Genomic DNA, 15,824 nt, shown 5'->3' on the forward strand with positions numbered 1-15,824 from the left:
AACCTTAGTGATAGTGGACAAAGCAACAACTGTTTCTAATCAGGGAGGAGCACAGTTAGAGGTCCTACTTGTACAAGAGGAACTGTTTGTTGAGTCTGAGTCTCCAACTCACTCACTGGATGAATCCATCTCCATTAATTTGGGTCCACACCATCAAGTGGTCCAACCACAATCTAGGACTAGGCCACCATCAAACCTCACACCTCTTAGAAAACCAAAGTGTAAAGTTACTGAAACCTGCAATAATTAAACCAACTGGAGTCTATCACAAATCAAGCTTGGAATTCCACCCAAATTGTACTCCAACCTCATCCACTTCTTTTGAAAAAAAAAATTCAAAAAAAAGGAAAATTCTTGAATTAATGAACTTTATATTTTAGTGATTTTATGATGAGCATTTTGTTCTTGAGCTATTTGTAGTTTAAACCTACTGTTGTTTTAACTCTGTCAAGAGAGGAAAAAGGACATAGATATGTTTTTTCTTTTGTTTAAAAGATAATTTAGCTTCCGGAGTACTGTTTGACATGAAAATTATATACAAATAGCTCAAAGACGGAAAACTTTAAATGTTATTCATAGAATAACAACAGTGTACAATGTTATTTGAAAAATTTCCCATCCAAAAAAATAAAAATAAAAATAAAAATAAATGATAGATCTCCTCCTCTTTTATTGAGCCTAAGATATATATATATATATATATATACATATCCAGATTCATATCCAACTCCAACAAAGTAGTACAAGTGAATCAATGTGGTGCATGCATGTGTCAAGGCTGCATCAATGGTGGCCTCTTCCAAAACAAAAAGATTTGTCCTCAGATATGGGCCATACTATTCTGCACACTCCTCCTCCTCCTCCTCCTCCTCCATGGATCTTTCTGAGTGTCCACTTGTTCGTCGCCTCCACCCAAGTGATCCTTGGTGGTTTGTCAGAGATCAGCTGTGGGGTCTTTTATCATCTAAGTGGCTTTGATAGTACTTCCTTGGCTGGGGGCTTTTGCCTTTGCATCTCCCCCATCTCTCTTCTCCTGCGAACCAATCCCATCTGTCGAACTTGTTTTTGACCACACACAAACACACATATACACACACACAAACACAGAGAGAGAACAAGTTTTTTTTTTTTAAAAAAACAAAGGAAGTCATGGTACATTTTACGTTGGTACTTTAATTGGAATTCACATGAAACATGCCCAAAGTGGCATGGATTTGATATTCATCCACATAAAGAATTGATCATAGTGTTCTATAATGAGAGACCAAATAGTAAAATCACTATTATTTTAAAAAGTTTAGAGCAGGCCATGGCCGCCTCTTGCTTATATGGACAAATTTGGCATTTTGAAAGAACAAAGAAGATCTTTCATCCTTTTATGTTGAGATGAGTAGTTTCATACAAAAGATATATAGAACTATCCTTACTGTTTGACCAGTGAAAGATATAAGCTGAGGATAATTTATTCTCAGTAATTCTTACATCCAAACAAATGCAGCCTTACATAGTGGGTCACATGTCCAAAGTACAACAACAACAACCATTAAACTTATTCTCTTTAATATATTATTACAAATATAATAGTTAGCCTTTCTCGGCTTCAGTCAAGAAAGATTAACTATAATATTGACTCACTGTGGGTCCATTAATTTTTCAGAAAGGTTAACTCGATTATCCTATTTATATATCTATGAGAGCCAGATTTTTATCTAACCTATAATTAATCTGCAGGCTTTTGATCTACTAAAAAACTATCCATACTTTCGTAGTGTTTTTTTAAAAAAAAAAAGTTCAGAGAAATCACACTTTTGAGAGCCACTTCTCTTAGCCAAGTATCTATAAAGTGAGAAAATCTTAGTCCCCACATATATACCACATCAAGCACCAAAAGAATTAGAACTACTTTCCTTTCACACTTTCAAAAAAAGTTAGTTTCTTGCCTCGTTTTGTCTTGAATCAAATACAAACTTTAGAAGACGCGGCAGATATTATTATTACGGTTGAATTAACTCCTATGAAACAAAACATAGAAAAGAAAAAACTACACGTACGTACTTTCTATCACCAAAAGAATTAAATTGAAATGACAAAGTTTGATTCGAAATTCGAACTTGTCGTTGGATGAGATAAAGGCTGTGACAAATAAATGAGTAGAACTATCGGAATTACAAATCACGATACGCATGGCGAGAGGGAGGGAGGATCCACTGCATGGTGGAATTAATATTCCAGTCTCTATAGCTTCTCTGGAGCCCCCAAAGGTACCGACCGGATGGGATTCAAACCTTTTGGAATTATATATAGCAAGTGAGCAGAGGCTACAAGAGTAGGAGAACAGCGGCCATGTTGGTCAATGGACTCCATTCCCAAGAAGCTAAGTAGATAGATAGATCCGGGTTGGGATCTTTGAGGGCAAAAATTTACACCTCCTCTGATCTAGGCTTGTCCAATCAACTAAATCTTTCCCAGAATGGGAGACAGTGAGTACTCCCTTGGTTCTAATGATTGTGCCCAAATCCGTTAAAGGTGACAAACTCCCCCCATCCTTTAAACACTACGGTCTACTACTATTAGCCCTTAGCTCCATGCCTAATTGTCTAGAGAGAGAGAGAGAGAGAGAGAGAGAGAAAAGAAGAGGAAGAAGAATGGTGGAGGAGTAATAGATGGATAGGGAGGGTGGGGTAGCTCGCAATAGTGTAGGTTAAAGGCAAGGTTTTTATACGAAGAGGGGAAGAGGGAGGGTGGAAAAGTACGGAGGGGTTCTTTTTCTCTTAATGGAAACCGAGGAATCGTCACATCACACTAGTGAGTATTGAGAATTGACACCCCTCTCTCTCTCTTTCTCTCTCTCGGATAGCGACTTGTGATCCCTTCCCTCCTATTGATCACATCTCGTTGTCCGAGTTTTTAGCACTCCCACACCGCAGTTTTTGACCAAACTATCCCTCTTTAATCTTTCTTTTAAGAAAATTTATAAATTACACTCTATATTTTATCTATTTTATAATTTAGATTCCGTCTTTAAATTTAACGATACAATATTTCATTATAATACCTAAATTACTCATATTTTCTTCAGAAGAGGGGCAAAGAGGAGGAAAAATAATACTGAGAGTATTTTGATAATTTAGTTAATATCAGCAAATTAAAATAACATCAGTGTATTAAAGGAGAATTATAGTAAAAAATGAGGGGTAGTCAAAGATTGGATAGAAATCATAAAATAGGTAAGATGTCGGGTGTAATTTATAATATATATATATATATATATTAAAGCATTACTAGTTTTGCTGTAGGGTGTTGCATGATTTTTACTAGTTTTGCTGAGTTGAATTTGATGCAGCAAATCTCTCATATATTTAGATTTAAGTTTCAATGTGAATTAAAAACTCCACCCAACCCTATTGGCCTATTCCTCTATTTCCTTCTCTTCCATATGTTCTCAAAGGAAATATATTAAACATGAGAAAGAAAGAAGTTATTGATTAGTAGGGATGAGAGTTTCTACATCCTTGATGACTGCGTGGAACTTTTACTGCATAGGAGGTTGTCTTAAATGCGAATAAGAAGTTTATGTACATTTTGCTAAGTAAAGATGTGAGATAATTTTATCACACCTCACCTAACATAGAAAAACGTGTCTAATAAAGTTATGTACATTGGCCACACTTAAAATTTGAATGTTATTTATAGATAAGAAAAAGTTAATTTGCAAATAAAATAAAAAAAGCTTGAACGAGACCTAACAATATTTTCAAATGATGTTATATAAGATTAGACTTGTCATGCATAAATGAAGAACTGAATGTAAGATCTCCTGCAAAAATAAAGCTTTGGTACCATGTTGTGAAAATAATTTTATCCAAAGTTAATTAGCTTGATCTATTATAATATGTATATACAGTTGTGGTGCTTAACCTTACATGTAGGACCACAAACAGTCGAAGTATTGAAACTGTTTGTGCTCGATGTACTCTCACATACGAAAGAGTGTAACTCAATCTTTAGCTCAATAATCTTTCAATTTTCAAATATTTTTACTAACAATATGAGGTACAAGCTTGGGTTTATGAGTCAAAAGGCGACAAGACAAAGCCCATAAACTAGCAACGAACCAAAGTCCACCCTCTTGATCAATATTGTTTTTATTTTTATTTTTTATTTTTGTTCACTTGAGGCCCTACTACCCACGTCGATCTAATTCCATGCCACACTCCAAACCATTCAAATCGTTGATTCCAATTAAAAGTCTTCACAACAAAAGTTCGCTTGGCCTGCCTCTTTTGGATAAACATTCTATCATACAACGAAAGCAGCCTAACTTTAGTCATTCGGACAGACAGACCTACCACCCCATGATGTGCATGCATCACCACTTGTTCGATCAACCATATGCAAAGATCGATCTTGTAAATTGGAAATTAATCAACAGCAATGTGGTCATGTCTCTTTGCTAGCTAGTAAAGTATATCTAAATTAATTAACCTATGTGTACACATTCCTTGTAGTCTTGAAAAACAAAACAAAAAAAAACAAAAAAATTTAATTATATGGTGATCGAGAAACTAAAGTGGTAGCTAGGCCGTATGCTTTAGGGTGTTTGTAGCCAGCTAAGGGATGGCTCGTCCGTATGACCCCATGTGTGGGCATTATTGCTATGATATATAGAAACCCTACCCATGGTGTCCATTTCTCTTGGGACATCTCTTCCTTGGACATAAGAGGGCCACCACTAGCTAATAGCTCTCGCTTCTCCTCTCTTCTCCTTCTCCTCCTCATCCTCCAAACTCCTCCTCATGGATCTAGTTTCTCCTTCTGAGCACTTGTGCTATGTTCGTTGCACCTACTGCAACACCGTTCTTGCGGTAATCTCCTCAAGTAAACGTAGTTCGAAGAGTTTGATATATATATATATATATATATATATATATATATATATATATATATATACAGTCTAAGATAGAGAAGGAGGGGGCTTTGTTATGGTTGGAGATAGAACACTTTTGATGTATCTTACTTGCTTCAGAGGATTATATATGCACTTGATCATATATATGTTGTTTTTCGCATAGTTTCTTGTCCATGCAAGTTGTAGCATATCCTACTTCTGCTTGATGGATGAGTTATGTCCTATATATCTTCCCCTTTCTTCTCCTTTGACTCTATGTTGACCTATCTGAATAGGAGAATAATCAATTGAGTACTTATGTAAAGTGTATATATCTTTTTTATTTCCTCCTCCTCATAGAAAAGAAATGGTTGGATGGATTGTTGTCAGTTCCACATCCTCCTATTCTTTACCATGTGAAAGCAATGGAGTACAACGATCGAGTAACTAGTGAAAATTTCATGAGGAGATATAATGATATAAGTGAAGTTGCAACGGACTGCCAAGTTTTAGATTATTAATTTGAACCCCGTGTAGTGACGGTTTCTTTGGGTAGCTGCAGGTTGGAGTTCCATGCAAGAGGTTGATGGACACTGTGACTGTGAAATGTGGGCATTGCAACAATCTCTCCTTTTTGAGCCCTAGACCTATGTTGCAAGCCCTTTGCCCTACTGACCATCAGAATGATCAGATGGGGTTTCAGGTTCGTAACTCTCTCTCTCTCTCTCTCTCTCTCTCTCTCTCTCTCTCTCTCTCCCTCTCTCTCTCCCTCCCACTAGAAAGCACTTCTTCTAATTTGCTTGTTGTTGAGCTTCTTGAAAAAAGTTAGATTCAAGAACTTCATGGAATATAGATTTTATCAACAATCCAAAAGATAAATTTTTTATTGGCAATTGCGCTAGTGTATGCTAGACTTGTAGGTCTACTAGTTGTCCTCCATATTCTTTCCCTTCTTTTCATTTGATTTATCCTTCAACACTTTTCCAGGAAGATCCATGCTTTGTAATGATGTTCTTCAAAAGCTTAAAGTTGTTAAGGATGGTTATCAACTTTTATTTTATCCTTTTCCATTTAATCACTTCGTATAAGACATGAAGTTTGAATGAGATGAGTGGATGCTTTTGAACTTGTACTTTTATATACTCTTGCCATTACACTACATTAAATGAAGCTCTTGAAAAGCATAGTCTCTAGAGACTTCTAATTTCTTTGCCAATAACTTCTTTTTGAATCAAGATCTCTTTCTTTAACACTATGTTAAATGTCAAAAATTCTTCCAAAGCGTAACTTATATCTTACATTAGTGAGTGAGACTATGAGCAAGAACTTTTATAATTTCTAAGCGATCTCCTTCTTTCTTGAATCAGGGTCCCTGCAACGATTGTAGGAGAATCCAACCTTCTCCACCATTCTCAGTGAGTCTGAATGAAGAAGGAACACCGAAACAACCCTTCGTCGTGAAACGTATGGAACTTATGTTCTTGTGTGTCTATATATATGTGTATATGCTTATGTCTCTACTTCTTCACCATCCATTTATTTTTTATTTCTTTTTCTCTCCTAATTAGTACTGGTTTATTCCTTGATGGCAGCTCCAGAAAAGAAACATCGACTTCCCTCTGCTTACAACCGCTTCATGAAGTAAGCTATGCATTAATTAATGACTATTTGATTTCTAAACTGTTATATAGAAATGCGTTTAATTTAATGAGCTCAACTTTTAACCAGACCTAAGTAAGATAGCCCTAGCAAACCTCAGTTTAGCAGTCTATGAGGAGATACACTAAACCTAGAGCACTGTGGCAAATGTATATGTAGCCCTCCTACCAACCTTATCATGCAAAATATAATTTCCAGTTCTAGTTAGGCATATAATTTCTTTCTTTATTTTCTCCTAATTTACTTTGGAGCTCGTAGATCTTAACATAAAAATAATTCATTTTCCGGAATTGCTATATTAATTGGTATAAATTATGTTTATTTGAGTATTGGCATTTTGCATATGGAATTAGTATTCTTTTCATTAGTATATATTGCAATCTAATTAATATATCCAATATAACATGATATAATGGCGCCTATATCTTGCAGTTGCCTTATATATACCTTAGTTCTTATTGTTCTTGAATGTGTCTCCTTGTGCATTTACCAATCAAATAGCATAAATCTACGAAATCTAAGGTTTATAAAAGTATGTAATTTTCCCTTGGAGATTAAAGCGGATTCTTCAGATAGATGGTAATCAATTCAATAAATTAAATTACCTTTTACCTTGACGACCATATGCCTATCAGTTCTCCTCCAAATGAAATAATCATGATGTTCTTGGCTAGCTTTATGTCACACAGGACAAGGAAACTTTGTTTCAGTTATTAATTGGTTCAGATAAAGTATGCTCATCCTTCACAAAAGGTACAAACATATTATAACATTACACTAATCATGATTAATATGATAAATCCATTCTCAGAATTACATGATACGACTTCTATGTTGTGTTAAACAAACACTAGTTTTGAAGAAGAACAAGTTGTTCTATTGTGTTTTGAACCCTCAACCACAAATAAGTGTTGAAGGGTGTTAACAACGTAAAAATCTGAATCCAAGACAATAAACAATGAGCATTTGAATCCCTAACAGTGTGCTATCCTAATTAATATCATGAATTTTTTCATAGCATCCTATAAGTGAAGCATCGTGATCAAATGCAAATTAATTCTCATATGCTAGCATTTTGATCTTTCCATTTAAATCTTCTCTGTTCATATCTGTGTTCCATTTCCAAATCCTATTATCTTCTGAATATGGGACGTGCCAAAAATGTACATAAATGAAATAATATCAGCTGAAGTTAGTTTAATAGGAAAGTATAAGTCTATTTATGAAGCATGTCACTTTGAGCAAGTTCTTACTTAAGCTGCTTCCATAATTTTCTAACATAGAGAAGAGAAGGAACAATAGTTTCTGCTTAGTTAAATGCATGAATTCCAGCAGATGTGCAGCTATAATATAATTTGTTTTACATGATATTGGTACTCCTTCAATCTTTATTTCCAGCAAGTACATCTAAGAAGCATTTAACTATTTCATAAAGTAGCTAAGACACGGCTTAAAAGCTTGAAAGAAATATATGATAAAGGCTATCAAAATAATCGAGTCAGGTCGAGCTCCGCTCGAGTTTAGCTTGCTAAGGCTTAATCAAGCATGGCTCAAAATTGAGCTGAACTAGGCTTTCAATCTGAGCTTAATCGATCTTGGCTCGATAAGAAAAAAAAAATATTATAATTTGAAAAATATATATATATATATATAATTAAAATGAACTTTTAGATTAAGATCTAAAAGCTCATAATTTTAATTACACCAGGGCTATACTTTTTAGCCATGTTATAACTATAATAGAAAATATTGGTGTAGGTGTACATTTAATTAATTATATTGTTACTTATTAGTTAGGTTTTTTTTTTTTGTAATATCTATATTTTTTTTAGTTCAAATTATTTGCAGACAAATTATTTAATCAAGCTTGATCCAATTCAATTCAGGCTTGAATCTGCAATATAATAGATCGGCTCAATTAGTCTCAAGGCAAAAATTGGCTAGAATTGAAATTGAATCAATTCAAGCTTGATTATAAATTCAGGCTCAAAATTAATTTCTAATCAAGATTGATAATCACTTCACTCGATTAAGCTTGATTCGTTTAAACCCTTGCGTATGATCTTGGTCAGAGCAACTTACAACTCTGGTTATTCTTAGAAAAAAAAAATTAACCATACTAGGTAGATACTACAGTTGATCTAAATTGTGTATGGTTCCTTAATCTGAGAATTTAACGTGCATGACAGGGAGGAAATTCAGCGAATCAAAGCCGCTAAACCTGATATTCCTCACAGAGAAGCTTTCAGTATGGCTGCAAAGAATGTAAGATATAGCATATGAATTTCGTCTTCAGTATTCTAATTTGTACTTAAGTCATAGAGGTAACCTTATACTTTAAATATTTTATCTTCATCAACTAATTATATTAGTGGGCTAAGTGCGATCCTCGTTGCTCTTCGACTGTTTCAAGTTCTGACAACACAGCAATAAGATCATTGTCCCTTCCACATGTAAGTACTCAAAATGATCGAATATTTATAGCGTTAGACAAATTTACAATTATATATGGGCAATGACTTTATACTTAAATTCGGTGGTGCAGGAAAGAGGTAATGCCCTGAGAGTTGAAGGTTTTGATGTGTTCAAGCAAATGGAACGCAAGGACTAGGTTGGAAGATATATCAGGCGTTTTGAATTAGTGTGTGAATTTTGCTTGTTGATGGGAATTTCCCCCCTCTAATATGAACAATTAATCTATGATATATATATAATAGTATTTCAAGTTATTAATTACGCGTGTTCCAGGTAGATGCTACATTGCTACTACACAAATGCAAGCATGCATGCAGATTGATGATTGTAGATATATATATATATATATATATATATATATATGAAACACCTGTAGGCATACCATTCTATGGTGATACCAAATAGGACTATTAACTTAACGCACAGATAAAAAGGGAGATAAATTGTAATTGCCCCACAATTGGCACAAGTAATAATAAGTATCAAGCCCAGAAGGCGTACAAGATTTAGGTAAAAATGACACCCAAATACAAACACCAGTAGCTAGTTACCTAAAGTTTCTTCGTGACCGTTATAGATCTTTAAGAAGTATACATAGCAAGATCAACCCCGTAGAAAGCTAAGAAGAAAACAAACAAGGGAAGACAATGGCCAGATGGGTACCAAGCCGCCTATAACGTCTCACCGTCACAAGGGAGAAAGTCTAACTTCCTTTCTACAAAACAAGTTCCTATGAAGGGACTCGGTCTTTAAATAAGTTTGGATTTAATGTAAACAAATTCGAGTTATAAACAGGTTAATTTCAACATATAAACACATAAGAGTGCAGCAACCAGTTCTCCACCATCAGTTAGATTGTCGCTGAGTCTTTGCGATTATCAAGGATTGTTAGCTGTTGCTACACATTCATGAAGAATGCCATTATCACATGCCTACATATAGTAGAGGAACTCGCCGTAGTTACTGGCCTTGCAAGACCGGGGTTGATGATTATACGTGCAAAATATCATCCCAAACATTTTTCATGAATCCTTCACGAACAAAAGGTAATTGAAAGTTGAGAGTACGTCGATCTATAGGAGGCTATTCTATATGGGATATTGGTGAAGGGAAGAATACATGCGTCTTCTTACAAATATTTAATTAATTGGAGATATTCTAGAGTAGCAAGACAAAGCAAAGCTTCTTTTTGAAGGAAGTCGGCAACGCTATCGCGCCTGTTGCCGACTACGATTGATGACTTCCTTTGCCGCAGTGCGACCATATATAATTAATATATATATATATATATATATATATGTGTGTGTGTGTGTGTGTGTGTGTGTGTAGCAAAAAAATACGGCGACTAAGAGCAACACGTTGCAGACTCCGATAGACAATACTCACACTACCATTTATTTGGTAATTACTTGTAATTGGGCTCAGCGGAAAGCCCGAGTCCAAGACTCGTGGGTTCTAGTGGGCCGGGATGGGGTAGTCACAGTTCGTGGTCACTTTTGGCGGTGCAAAAAATAATTGCGCTCCTTATCTTCTCCTCTCAGTTCTCACGCAGAGATAACCGTCGCTTCTTCGTTGCAGCTTTAGTAGGAGAGGGTTAGGAAACGGAGGATGGAGAGCATCACATCCAGTGAGTTAGCTGGGTTTGGAGTGGGTGCGCTCCTGCTGTGTGCCACCATCGCTGCCCCAAAAGTGGACGCCTTCATCTCCGCCTCTCAAAGGAGGTCAATCCCACCTCTTTTCTCTTCTCCTCATTTCATTTATTCTTGTTCAATGTCAAGATATTTCATTCTATCGACATATTTATTCTTATTCTATCATCTATAGTGCTACCCTACTGTGATAAATTGCAAGGAAAATTGTTGGTGTATTACTTGAGTTATGCTTCTAGAAACTTATTTTAATCCCCCACAAACATTGAAGTGTTGGAATCATCAGAACTTCAATTGGGTAGTTTATTGTACACAGCACGATGATTATTTGTGTGATTGGAACAGAAACTTTTACATCTGTGTGCTGCTCTGTGCTGAAGAAGTGTTACATGCTTTATAATTATTTGATCTTTGCTTTATTAATTACAATATCTTTGTGTAAGTTGATCACAAGAGTTCTGTTTTTTTGGGTAATAGCAATTGTGAAAGGCTAAGATGCATAATATGCAGCATATGAAATTATCTTCAGATTGAGATTTTATTCAGATGCTGGAAAGTGATATATATGACAGTATTGTTCCAGGTCCCTTGGTATGTGTAAGAAGTGTGGTGATCTTAGAATGATAGCCTGCTCACAGTGCAAAGGAGTGGGATCAATCAAGAAAGGAGTTTATGGTTTCAGCATGCTAGATGATTTTTTTGAATCGCTTGGGGAGGGAAGCAAGCCCGCACCATCAATAATGTGCGCCAAATGTCAATCTAAGGGCCGCATGCCATGTCCTGAGTGCTCAAAGCTTTCATAGGCTGCTTAACGGTACAAAGCGTGCACGACTTTAAGGTCCACTCTCGTTCCGCTTGAAAGAATAGTTCTTTTTTAACCTAATTGTGGTCATTCTTACATAAAAGAGAAAAGGAAAGGTTCTTGGACTTGCCCATAAAATTGGAATTCATACATGCAAAACTAATGTATGTATGAAATATTCTTTCTTGCCATACCCTGATGATTGATCAGATTAACCTTGAAATCTAATGCGTCCATTTGGTGTGTATTGTTGATGCTGAGCCTCTTTATTTTGTAGATGTTTTGGTATATCTGCCACTACTACAGCTGATGACATCAAGACAAACAATTCCTGATGTATACTATATAACTAGTTTTAGGCTTTTCACTTTAGCTTAAGCTGTGTTTCGTGTGGTGTTAAATCAATTATAAGGAAAGTTCAATTGGGGATGAGAGGCCCTTGCCACAAAAATTAGAAGATCTTTTGATAGGTCAGTAGGGAGATCTTATTGATTTTGTTGTCTAAGCTCATGGCAGCTCTGGAGCAGTTTCTCACTTCTCTCTAGAAAGAATTTGTGAACTTGTGCCTATTGACACTGAAAATGTATCCTCACATTAATGAGTAAAGGTAGCTACATGAGATCGCATATGCAAAGCAATGACAAACTAGTGGTATAAATACAGCATGTTGTTCTTTTGCATCTACTTGAAGTGACGATCATGTCAACATAGTATTTCATATTGATGATCGCTGGATCATTCAGTTCTTTCCGCTTGCTTTAATAGTATGATTATTAGTTTATTACCAATTGACTACGTAAAGCTGATATGACATTTTTCAGTATGGAATATTATATTCCCCCTTATTTTTCTAGTGGGGGGCAGTATTGAGATTATTAGAAATAATTTTGTACAGTTACTTTAGAAAATTAGCACACCAAGTTGGATAGTGTTACAATATAGTCTTCTGAGGCTACCTTTATAATCTGCCTACTTTCTCCTCTAGTGTAGTTAAACGCTGCACTCATCCTGTCTGAACTTATGATATTTTGCCTTCATTTGGGACACTTTATGTCATCAAACCTTGTTTATCATGGTCAGTCACATAAAGTAATTGTTCTGTGATTCCCAAGTAAAGTTGTTGAGATAAGGTCAATATCTTGTCTTTGCTAGATTGCTGCAATTTGTGAGAACTTCTCTGAATGTTTAATTTGTTAAGGTGGGACTATTGTGACCCCAACCATATGTTTGTGACTCACTTATGGATACTCTTTTCTTTGTTAGATTACTGAATTGAAACCATAGTTCTGATTTGCAAGCTAAGAAGAATGCTTCTATCTTTTCTTTTAGAAATGTATTATATATATATTATAATGATGGATGATTTTTCTTTCTTCTGTTTCCTCTTTTCCATTTTTGACTCCAAATAAAGTGCTCTTGCTGGAGGTAACCTTAGTGCTGCTGTTGCTGCAGGGTGTTAACAAGAGTTGTCTATGAAGTAATGGGGAACCTGGTCGTACTCTGAAATTTATTGTTGTGATGCAGCATGCGCATATCTTGTTAGCTTAGGTATAGAAAGGTGGAGAAACATTGAGCCGTAACAAAGGAACAAAGGAAAGAAGTTTAATGAGTTGAAACTGAACCTTAATTGTCACAGCATATCAACAGAAGACCTGATTGTGGGAATATTTTTGTCTATACTGTTATCTTCTATGCCAGCTATTTATGGGATACATAACGGCACATAAACATGCTCTTTGTACATGTTATATGACAGAATTGCTTTACTTGTGTACCACTATGTTCTATTTCACCTGATAAAACATTGCTTCTGAGATCATAAATTTTTAATGGAGTGGTTTATGCCGATCAGCCTCAGATTGGGTAGACCACTTAATAAAGGCTGATGTCAAGTTGATAACGTAGCGTGCAAAATTGTTGATTCTCTTTTAACCTTCTTATTACTGAGTTTGCTTTAACAGGCCTTACATTGTTAGATGCATGAGCACGACTTTTCCTATCAAGTTTGCGAGTTATTCTTGAACCTCTATATCAAGAGCTTCGTTCCACCAAAATATTTGTGGTATCCTTTGTCTTAAAGGTTTGTTCAAAGAGGCTTTTTCCCTCCTTGGAAGGCATCTGAATGCTTTCCAACTTTTTAGATGTTAGCTAGATTTTCTTTTAGCCTTGGGTAGAGGCCTACCTTGGTTAATTGTTGTGGTATGTTTCATATTCTTACGATAGCTAGGAGAATTTTCTTTTACTTCAAAATGGGAACCAAAAAAACATTAGACATCAGAGATGCGATATCTACACAATAGCCTAGTTAAAAATAAAATAAATAAGATAAGGTCAAAGGAGAAGCATGAAATTAAATGAAACAAATTCCTAGCAACGGTGTACAAGTTTGGTAAAGCCTTGTGAGTCCACTTCAATAGCTCTTCTGAGGATCTCGGCCTGCAGAGAGGTTCATTGGTCAATGTAAAGATAGCTGGGAAATATTCGATATCACATGATCAAAAGTGGAAGGTACCATATTCGACGAAAAATAGTTATGCAAGCCACAATAACCACACGCTGAAAAGAGTGGGAATGCGGTAAGAAGAAAGGAAAAACATTGCTATATTTGGGTTGTCCACATTTCATTATCATGCCTTAAAACTAGTCAATTTGGCGCATCGCATATTTGACATTAGAATGTTATCTCGGCTACGGGTGGCAATCCGGGTGGGGTGTGGGTTAAGTTGGGTCTCAGTTATAAAACAAATTTAAATTATATTTAAATAGATTACACACATTAATTTAATTTTATATTTGAATATATATATATATATATATATATATATATATATATTTAGAATAATTAAAAACATTAGTATATATATTCGAAACGGATGCAACTTTTTGAGGGGAAAAAAAAAAAAAAAAAAAAAGTCGTGACGATATATTCGAGATCTTAGGTACTGTAGCCATTTCTTTGGAGCCACTACTTTTCTAGGGTCCGTACTCGGATAGTTGCTTTTCGACAGAGGAGAAAAGGAGATGGTATCAGGCAGTGTAGTGTGGCAGAGGTTTTGACCAAATGCCTTCAAATTAGGGAATTTCTTTTCGCACTCTTTACACCATGGGCTTTTTATTATTCCAATCTTACCTTATCATGCTTTCTATAAAAAGGCCTCTCCTTTTACAAAAGAATATTAAATTAGCATACTACTATTCGCATCATACCGCTCTACTATTATCGATCATCACAAAATAATTACGTTTCTTGAGAGAATAATTTGAATGCCGACCGGTGATTTGCACTTTAAATAGAAAATGCTTTGGTTGTCGACCAGATTTTGTCACGTAGATCTGTTTTAGTTTTCACTTGTTAGTCATATATATATATATATATATATATATATATTTATATTTTCTTTCCTTCTATAATTTGAGTGCTTCGTTTAAATGTTGATACAGTATTATAGGATTCACAGAGAAAAATATTATGATATATTTGTTCAGCTTCTTCTATCCTTCATTACTCCTTCTCATTTATCTTCTCCTGCTTCAAAAATGACATTTTCCATAAAGACGATGAAGTGAGTGGAGAAGAGAATAAGAATATCACTCACCTTCCTATACTTAGTTTGTACTTATATTATGTAATACGTTCCAATTAAATATATAAATATTAGTTTAATTATAATATATTTATGCTTACGTAATGTATTTCAGTACGTAAATTATATATAAACATTAGGAATAAAAGAAGAATGAATCGTATAAAAATAATTACAAATTCTATAAATATAATTACGAATTGCATAAAAATAACTACGAATTTTATAAATATAATTACGAATTGCATAAAAATAACTACGAATTTTATAAAATAATTATAAATTGCAGTCGTAATCGGGAGGAGGAGGAATGAGATAGGTACTACCATATTCAAAATTTTAAACACTTGTTTCATCATTACTAACATCCAGTATAAGTTTACTTCCAAAAATATCTAAATACTGGTTAAAAATATTAGAGATGAGATTAGAAAGATGAATACTTTTAAAGTAGAGACAAATAAATGGTTCTAAAAGCTTGACAATTGGATGTTATCTTACAAAATTCATATTTATTAAATATTTTTGTAATTCATAGTTATTTGGTTATTATCCTTTTTTTTATAAATTAGAATTAAAGTCTTGTCTATTTACAAAGATAGAATGATAGTAATGAAATGAAAATATATGATAGTGGATTGCAGAGTTATATAAAATATCTCAAATGCATAACCTTAAGGAGAGATATATTGAAGAAAACACATACATTAATATTTTATTCGTATGATATGCTTGTATAGACTTGTTTTAAATATAAGAACTCAAAG

General features: G+C 34.6%; 2 protein-coding genes across 3 annotated transcripts; both read left to right on the forward strand.

Annotated features, from left to right (window-relative positions):
* Positions 1-4,686: 4,686 nt before the first annotated feature.
* Positions 4,687-9,280, forward strand: LOC140782683 (protein DROOPING LEAF). 2 transcript variants are annotated; one of them, XM_073129390.1, is made up of 7 exons: positions 4,687-4,865; positions 5,445-5,591; positions 6,256-6,352; positions 6,481-6,529; positions 8,737-8,812; positions 8,920-9,000; positions 9,093-9,280. In XM_073129390.1, the coding sequence occupies exons 1-7, from the start codon at positions 4,797-4,799 to the stop codon at positions 9,156-9,158; spliced, it is 585 nt and encodes a 194-aa protein (XP_072985491.1). In that variant the 5' UTR covers positions 4,687-4,796; the 3' UTR covers positions 9,159-9,280. The 2 variants fall into 2 exon arrangements, with proteins under 2 accessions (XP_072985491.1, XP_072985500.1); XM_073129399.1 differs by having other exon boundaries at positions 4,688-4,865; positions 5,451-5,591.
* Positions 9,281-10,568: 1,288 nt separating this feature from the next.
* LOC140794002 (uncharacterized) lies at positions 10,569-13,377 on the forward strand. Its single transcript, XM_073145812.1, has 3 exons — positions 10,569-10,743; positions 11,255-11,509; positions 12,926-13,377. The coding sequence occupies exons 1-2, from the start codon at positions 10,631-10,633 to the stop codon at positions 11,472-11,474; spliced, it is 333 nt and encodes a 110-aa protein (XP_073001913.1). The 5' UTR covers positions 10,569-10,630; the 3' UTR covers positions 11,475-11,509; positions 12,926-13,377.
* The last annotated feature ends 2,447 nt before the right edge of the window (positions 13,378-15,824 follow it).

Source organism: Typha latifolia, chromosome 1, assembly GCF_019914945.1.
Source record: "Typha latifolia isolate L0001 chromosome 1, TyphaL0001v2, whole genome shotgun sequence".
Classification (NCBI taxonomy): domain Eukaryota; kingdom Viridiplantae; phylum Streptophyta; class Magnoliopsida; order Poales; family Typhaceae; genus Typha; species Typha latifolia.

What these genes read in the sequence shown, in the direction of transcription:
- LOC140782683 (XM_073129390.1), top strand. Translation starts at nt 4,797, where the DNA reads ATGGATCTAGTTTCTCCTTCTGAGCACTTGTGCTATGTTCGTTGCACC. An exon ending in ACAACCCTTCGTCGTGAAAC is followed by an intron (nt 6,353 to 6,480) that starts GTATGGAACTTA and finishes CCTTGATGGCAG; the next exon opens with CTCCAGAAAAGAAACATCGA. An exon ending in TCAGTATGGCTGCAAAGAAT is followed by an intron (nt 8,813 to 8,919) that starts GTAAGATATAGC and finishes TAATTATATTAG; the next exon opens with TGGGCTAAGTGCGATCCTCG.
- LOC140794002 (XM_073145812.1), top strand. Translation starts at nt 10,631, where the DNA reads ATGGAGAGCATCACATCCAGTGAGTTAGCTGGGTTTGGAGTGGGTGCG. An exon ending in ATCTCCGCCTCTCAAAGGAG is followed by an intron (nt 10,744 to 11,254) that starts GTCAATCCCACC and finishes GTATTGTTCCAG; the next exon opens with GTCCCTTGGTATGTGTAAGA.